This window comes from Paraphaeosphaeria sporulosa (assembly GCF_001642045.1).
Source record: "Paraphaeosphaeria sporulosa strain AP3s5-JAC2a unplaced genomic scaffold CC84scaffold_2, whole genome shotgun sequence".
Lineage (NCBI taxonomy): Eukaryota > Fungi > Ascomycota > Dothideomycetes > Pleosporales > Didymosphaeriaceae > Paraphaeosphaeria > Paraphaeosphaeria sporulosa.
The window spans coordinates 1,039,388-1,047,161 of NW_017253361.1; the positions used below are offsets into that span (position 1 = coordinate 1,039,388).

The following is a 7,774-nucleotide window of genomic DNA, read 5'->3' on the forward strand; positions in this document are numbered from 1 at the left end:
TAACGACCAGGACTTTCTTCTAATTCAGACTACCTTACGTTGGTGAGAAGTTACCTTCTTCTTTATAAGAGATTAGACGGATGCTTACAATGTCTTTTCCTGGCGGAGCGGCAGTATCGTGCGCCTAGGATGAAGGTTTCAATAATCGATCAACTTAAGATGGAAAAGAATAAATGTGACGTTTTCTGGCTGAACAGCTCGGAACGTAAGAAAGTAGGCTTCCTTCGGCGAATGGACACCCGAGTACTCGAATTGAGTAATTCGGCGACAGAATTGAGATGATCGCCATCTCTACTGGATCAGCGGCACCCATAGACTTGGACTGTGAATGTGTGGGGAAAACCGGTTGGCCCCCAGCCTTATACGACAGGATGGACGAATACAGAGGCGTGGTTCACAACTATAACAACAGAACACCATCCCACTGGCCACCCCCAAACTTGCACCACGCAACACTGGAGCCCCTGCGCATACCTCAGTTGTGCTTTTAAGACTTTTCTGGCTGGTATGGGAAAGGATCATCCCATCCTGACTGGTGGAACACTGAGGGAAGACTTAACTTTTACCATGTTTTGTAGATTGAATGAGAGGGAGAGACTGCGTATAGAAGAGCTGCAGGGCGTGTTTCCAAATGAGCGTAGGAAGAGATATCATCAGTACCTCCGTACCAGTCACATTAATCCTGGCTTGGGCAAGACTTGGGTGGAATTTTCGGATCACAGGCATTGAGTAGTATAGTAAAAGCACGTAATATAACGTTGTTTGGTCTAAGAAGGCGTCTTGATTGTCATATCACGGCATAAAGCTATCACGCCCCTTGTAACGCAAGTAGATCAATTAATGAGAGTAAACAACGTGCAGCCAAAGTCCACCATACCACTCATATCCTCCACTCTACTCCACTCCCTTCTCAAGAACTTGCCCCTGACAACCAAACTGCCAGGAGACATCCGTCCTCGGTCTAGCACACATCAGCACAGTACCATAAAACTCCTCACCCGCACTTACCTCTCTCTACCCATTGTAACTAGCCACCGCATCCGCCGTCCCTCCAACATTGTAGCACGCCCCAATCTGCCAGCTGGTACCCCCATCAACCCAGTTCTTAATCGCGACGTTGTTCAGATTCCCGCAGTGGTTGTCGCGGAAGAAGTACGCGGCCTGGTGGTTCCCACCATGCACGGTGAAGCGGAACGACTTGAGCGGCGCGATCCATTCCGCGCAGCTGCCATCATACACGTTGATTCCGCCTTGCATCGTGCCGCCGCAGTTTTCCTCGGAAAAGCCGTCGAACATGAAGGCTGAGGAGGCAGCGGTGAGGGAGAGGATGGTGGTAAGGAAGAGGCGCATAATGCACGGATGAATGGATCGGAGGATAGAATGTGTTATCGAAGTGGGTAGAAAGAATTGATAATTGTTGGATTGATAATGTGGTAGGGTGGTTGGAGGAGGGTTTATATATCCAAGTGCATCTGCTCAATTTCAGGAAATGTTCGCTTGGTTTCCTATTCCAGGACTTGATGTGCGTTTGCCATCTTGTAAGACTCAACCTTGCACCTTGAAGGACTTCCAAGAGTTGAAGGATTGCCGAGTCTCGCTTTCATGCCTTTTCTTCTGTTGATCGCCAATGATCACCAGCCCATGTTCCAATCAGTAACGTAATGAGGCATTTGTTAGCGGTCACGTTGGCAGACATCAACTTTCGTGAAAGAGGCAGATGCATTTGCCTCGCTCGTGACTGCTGGAATTTATTTGCTTGAAAATACCAGATCTAAACCGGTCAGCAGCTTGGCAGCCTTGTGCTCACACAAGGTCCCCAAAACTAATCGTGGGGGCTGGAGCAGACGGGACACCTCTCAACCAACCACTGTATATAATATATGAAGATCAGCGGCGTGGAAATCTTATGTCCATGTAACGTTTGGTTTCACTGGTTCGTAAAAAAAGATGTGACGACGTGCCATAAGGATGTATGACTTGGCGCTCGTATACCCTTAACCCGCGTTCAGCTTTTTGCCTAAGTCATTCCTTTCCGTTGAGACTTGGGAGCTTAGATGTTCTTGGCGTTCGTAGAGCCTACCTATCGCAATGTCAGTGGCACCGTTTACGCGTAATATGAATCAGTTCACGCATACTGCGCTTTGGTTCTCAAGCCAAGCTCGCGGTGAGCAATCACCTACTCAAGGTTAGTCCAGCATCGCTGTTAGTCAAGGATGCATGATGATGTATGAATATACCGTCCTACCTTCCATATTCTGCAATGATCTAAGATTCTCGCGAGCGTTGCGCATGAGTATGTACAGGGACAAGGATTTAGTAAGAAAAACCCTATTACCATTTGGTCAGTCTCTTGTTTCACTTTCTCAGTCTTCATTTATTGTGAATTACAAGCACTGACGTCCGCCGCAACCGTATATCCTCAAAACACTCCATAAACACTCATAATCCAAAGTGTAACCGCATTCGTTGTTTATCATTGACTGAAACATCGTATGTTGAGCAGTCCCAACCTAGCACATCTGTCTCCCTGCATTCGGAAAACCACTGCATCTTCGACAAGACCTGGCTTGAACATAGAGTTCTCTTGCCGGAACTCGATATCCATGCATGTATGTTGGTGGTTGTTGGCGGCATCTTGCGAAGTCCAGCGACCTACCGTTGAGTTTATGAACTGATCCGCTAGGCCGTCTAAGATCTGTCTGGCTCGGATAGCTGTACAATCCACCGCAAAGAGTGGCCTGGACACTGCAGGTGTCTTCCGATTGTCGGTGAAGGTGTACATGGCCAGAGGTCCCTCAAATAGGTGGGTGCGATTCTCCCATAATTCCACGACGAGATGCGGATTCTGTGGTTCCAATTGAGTAGCCATGCTAGGTAGGAGGAAAGTGGGACGACACTGGCGCGGTTACGCTATTTCAAGGGCTCCTTATTCAGGCCACCTCTTCGAGCATTTGTAGTCTTCAACTCTTTATTGAGGAAAACAATGGCTTCATTACTTCTCAAATGTGTCACGGTTCATTCATAATATGATAGTGAGGCCCATGAAATGCTACATGCGTTTGTTGGGGGTATCGTGCCGAAAAATCTCGTGATTGCGACAAAGCATAGTATTGATTCAACATTCGCGTGCAATAGAAGAAGCTGGACGCCTGCAAGGGAGCTTCGCAAATTTGTTAACCTCCGCGCATGCTTGCATAGCCATGGGTGACTTAGTCCTGTATAGGACTATCAAGTGCGCAACTATCAAGCAAGCAGCAGAAGTCTTGCACTACTTACATAGTTGCCTTGGTATTTTAGATCTTCCACTTCAAGGTCCCTTCACAAACCCGTCGACAAGAAGATGCAATCCTATATGGTCCCCACTCAAACCCGCTCTCACTTCAACATTGATTCCCATCCCACTCTCTCCCACAACGAAGATATCGTGCCTGACGTCGTTTTTCAGCATTGGATCGTTGATTTCCACTGGTAACGCCTTCCTGATCGCTGCATGCCAACGCAAAGGATCCACATTCACATCTGGCCATCTCCTCTGCATGGCTTTGCACCAGTAATGTTTGTTCCTCCGATTGAACCCGACGACGATTTGAAAGTGCGTAGATGCTCCATACGGCGACGATTGTGCACGTAGGAACAGGACTGCGAAGAACTCGAGGGTGGTCGAGGGAATTGAAAGTTCGTGTATCCGCGGGTTCCAGGCTAAGGGCGGGAAGACAGAGGATATCTTTACTGTTGGAGACACGGAGTGATGCTCGAAGCGGCGTTGGATCCGGATGCAACGCATCTCGATAGCGAAGAAGTCGCGCGGGATATTTAGCTTCTGTCTTATGTATATTGAACGGGGTTGGCCTGTCGGCCAGTTGTCGATGGGTATCAGGGAGCCCGCTTCGACGCGAGCGTACTGGTGAGCGCCGTCGATGCATTTGAGGTAAATCGCAAGCCGCTGGTTTAAGGAGTTGTTGCAGCGGATCAAAACCAAGAAGCGTGTTCTATCTTTGGGGTCGTTGAGGAATTCCAGTTCGAGGTGTAGTCCTATGGCGGTCGCGCTCATGGGCAAGGTACATGTTGTATTCTCGCGTTCTACAGAACTACAATGGCGGAACTCGAGAGGTGAGCGTGCAAGTAGACCTCTGTAAACCGACTTCGAAGCTGAGCCAGAATCTGAGGTCACGACTCGCCAGGCGAAGAGCGAGTAGTCGTCGGTCGTTTTGAGGATCTCCTCCTGGAGGCGGATGAAGGCCTTTTCGCCTTCTCCATAAAGAAGCGGCATCTGGATGTCGAAAATGCCTAGGAGACAGTACGCCATGTCTTCGATCCGTGTTGTCTGCCTGTAAGAAGCCCACGACATCCTTTCAGCGATAGAAAGCTCACTTAGCTCGCCATTGTCCAGCACGAAGATGGGTATACCGGTCGCATTGGAGAGCTCTTCAAGGAATTCGCGCTTGTCCCCCATGAGGGTCCAATCCTGGTAATAGAACCGCAGTGCTGTCGGAGCGACAAGCTCTTGGAGAGTCCAGCCTCTACTGATCCAGCGAGAGTTTGTGAACGCATTGCTTGCCGCCTCGAATGTGGCTTGTGTATCTATGGTCGCTGCGATGCTAGGCGCAACGTCGTTCAGATATACCAAACAGATCGATGACTCTTTATACCACTTGTACATAGAGTTGATCGACTCCTGGAGCTCTGCACTTGAGGTTTTGTCGATGCAACATGTCTGTAGACGTTCACACAAGGTTAGCTTTGGCACAAATGTTGCTTCTTGAGCAGCGGAAGACAAACATCTATCCAAACCCATTGGTAACCCAGACTCTTGGCTTCTTTAGCTGATTGAATGATCTTGCAATAGCCCTCTCTTCTCATCAATGCCTCTTCGCTCGTATTTGGAACATTCGTCCCAGCACCCCAGCCGCCATGCACCAGCATTTCCATGGCTACCATTACAGCTCCAGATTCGTAGACTCTACCCGCATTTCCTTCTCGAGAGTCGTCCGAGCGTTGACTGCTGAACGCTTGTGACACGGAGTTCATACGCGTTATTAGGGACATTTCTTGGAACGTAACCTCATCTGCCCCCCACGTGTGCGATAGGATCGCGTAGTCCGGGACATCTTGCTCGCTGAAGGCCTTAATCTCGAGTGTGTCGACATCGATTAGTCGCATGCTACTATCAGCTGCGGCTGTCACATCCGGTTGGCGGTAAGTGGTTGAGATGTCGCGTCTGTGTGACGGGCGAAGGTGGGATGATGCATGGCTCTAACTGCTTTGGGTATCGGCCTGCTCAACCTCCGTCCTCTCTTTTATTCTTCCCTTTCTACATCTAACTCTTACTTGCCAACTCGATCTCATGAGCTTCAGACCTAGTCGGGAGCATCCACAATGCTTCTTTTGTATCGCTCTAAACAAATATAGACGCCTTATCCTTAGTAACAACCGCTAATCGAATCATTTTTTCGTTTACAGGAATTGCTGCCTATAGTACCTGGCACAAAGGATGAAACGTCTACCTGGTAACTACTTCATGTCATCTCGAGCTAGGCGTCGGCGGACCCGATTTCAAGGAGCCACATCAAACATCGTTCGACAGCAGGTGCACGTTTACGACTTGCCCGATGAGTACTGGACGAAATCGCCACTTGTCTTCGAGCGATTCGTCATTGAGCAAGCAAGAGGAACCTGAGCCATTTCTGGCAGGGGATTAACCCCGGAAAGCAACATTTTCGTTGCTTTGCTGGACATCCAGACGGCTCAAATGTATCGCTGAGCACCATTTCTACGCGGAACTCAATCTCGACCCGAACTCCGAGATATCAGCAGATCGCCCTTTATTGACCCTCATACATGATCCTCGGCTGGCTAACAATGTGCGTTACCTAGGATTCCGCCCACTCTTATTTCGCTTTAAGGAAAAATATAAGCTGTACCACTGGGGGTCGGGTACCATGAGTGCTGGAAGCCGCCGTTCGGACAGACTACGAGGTATGGTGGGTGATTGCACTCCAGGCAACTTTTCAACGCTAATCTCTGGAGCGGGACAACCTCTCTGCAGATCTGCAATGTCGGTATTCGTACATCAATATACAGCTGAACAGCGCGGACTGGCCCAACTGGCATTATTGCTGTTCCCCGCACCAAACATAAAGCATCCAGTATGCAATATTACGTGGGGTCAGCCAAAAGAGGGGGGGACATTTGCAGCTGGCTCACGCGCTTGGCATGAAGTCTGAACCTAAAGCAGCCATTAGGGAAAAGCCTGGTTGACCATCTCAACTCGAACGGCTGCAGAGTTACTTCTCCTCGAGTGTACTGGTCTTGGCCAGCTACTTTCACTTACGGCGGACGTAACGATGGAAGATTACTCGAGCTGAGCCACTTTCATGTCCCTGATCCGGGAGGCGCCCCTCTACAGTGGTGGTGTTTCTCAGTCTAAGTTCATACGCATCTGAAGAACACTGATTTACAACAAGCCGCGTTATCGGTTGAACCTAACATGACCAACCCCTCCACTATATTCCAGGCCCTTCAAACCAGCTAAAAACGCTAGAGAATTTGACGGTGATTTGCATAGTGACTTATCTCCGAGGGCCTACAGAACGCAAAGCTATGCCGTTCGGATCACTGCATGACTTCTCCAATTTCCGCAGTCTCGTTCTACAAGCTATTTTTTCTCGAAGTGGGCGCTGCCTATTGAAGAAATTGGAATGTATGATTTGACAATGCGCCGTGTGGGCCAAACCCTTTCCACGTCACTGAGAGTCCTCAGTATCGTCACCAGCGTAAATACTGTATATTGCGTGCACTGCCCAGGGAAACTCTTGAAGCATTCTTGTTACTGAACGGACTTCAGGAAGACATCGATGCTTTTACTAAGCTCAAGACCGTTCGATGTATCGTTCGCAGGCCGCAATAGAAGGGGGGAGGTTCTCAACTTTTATGTTTTTGAGGCTATAAGCAAGAATTGCGGAGAACGACGTGGATTTCAAGATTGTGGATAGTAAAGATTTCCCAGTCTACGACAGTGATACGGAACCACAACTCTATGGAAACACCAATGTACAAAAATGTGCATTCGAAATCCAGATGCAGCGTCGCACTCTCCTCTTCAAACCTCAAGCTCTCGAAAACATTGGCGCCATCCCAGAACCGGAACGCGGACACCCTAAAACCTTACTTCCCCTGCTCGCGAGAGCAATCACATCTGCTTTGCTCGCCGTTACAAAGAACCTCATCCCGCAGCAGCCGTACTTCCACAGACCACCAGAGCCTCGTCACAACACGCAACCCGAGCAATTTGGCCAGCTTATCCCCAATTTTCCTATAGCTGAACAAAGGATAATCTCCATCAACGAATCAAGAGCAGAGAAATCCTGTCACTGTCATACTGAGATAAACATGACCTAGCATTTAGATGTCATTATTATACCTACCACCCGCTATTCTCCTCCCTCTCCCGTGAAGACCGGTCTGACCTCACGACACTCCCAAATGCACCATAGCCCACTCTTACATGCATTCCACACACGCACCACTACCCATTAATCCCATACAAACGCTCAACGAACCAATCCCACAACTTTCCATGCCACCACATCCTACCCATTTCCATACAACAACCAGCCGAAGCTCCAACACAACTCACGCCGCGCTTTATCATCCAGGCGGTTCTCCGCTGCCACTCGAGCCCATCCCATCCGCACTTTCATCATGCCCTTTTTCCTTCCTGCATCCAACCTAGTTCGTGCCTTCTATTCCCCATCGCTACGCGGGGATAGTGACC

General features: G+C 49.1%; 3 protein-coding genes across 3 annotated transcripts; 1 reads left to right on the forward strand and 2 right to left on the reverse strand.

Moving 5' to 3' along the window:
- Nucleotides 1–890: 890 nt before the first annotated feature.
- CC84DRAFT_1202256 (uncharacterized protein) lies at nucleotides 891–1,350 on the reverse strand (the record flags this gene model as incomplete). Its single annotated transcript, XM_018181760.1, has 2 exons — nucleotides 891–961; nucleotides 1,009–1,350. One exon carries the CDS (start codon nucleotides 1,348–1,350, stop codon nucleotides 1,015–1,017), a length of 336 nt encoding a protein of 111 aa, XP_018039919.1. The 3' UTR covers nucleotides 891–961; nucleotides 1,009–1,014.
- A 1,763-nt stretch (nucleotides 1,351–3,113) lies between these two features.
- On the reverse strand, nucleotides 3,114–5,201 carry CC84DRAFT_1137308 (uncharacterized protein). Its single transcript, XM_018176144.1, has 2 exons — nucleotides 4,780–5,201; nucleotides 3,114–4,714 (listed from the first exon to the last, which is right to left on the reverse strand). Exons 1-2 carry the CDS (start codon nucleotides 5,158–5,160, stop codon nucleotides 3,308–3,310), a joined length of 1,788 nt encoding a protein of 595 aa, XP_018039920.1. The 5' UTR covers nucleotides 5,161–5,201; the 3' UTR covers nucleotides 3,114–3,307.
- A 2,189-nt stretch (nucleotides 5,202–7,390) lies between these two features.
- CC84DRAFT_441234 (uncharacterized protein) lies at nucleotides 7,391–7,774 on the forward strand. Its single transcript, XM_018186295.1, has one exon. The coding sequence runs from the start codon at nucleotides 7,505–7,507 to the stop codon at nucleotides 7,730–7,732; it is 228 nt and encodes a 75-aa protein (XP_018039921.1). The 5' UTR covers nucleotides 7,391–7,504; the 3' UTR covers nucleotides 7,733–7,774.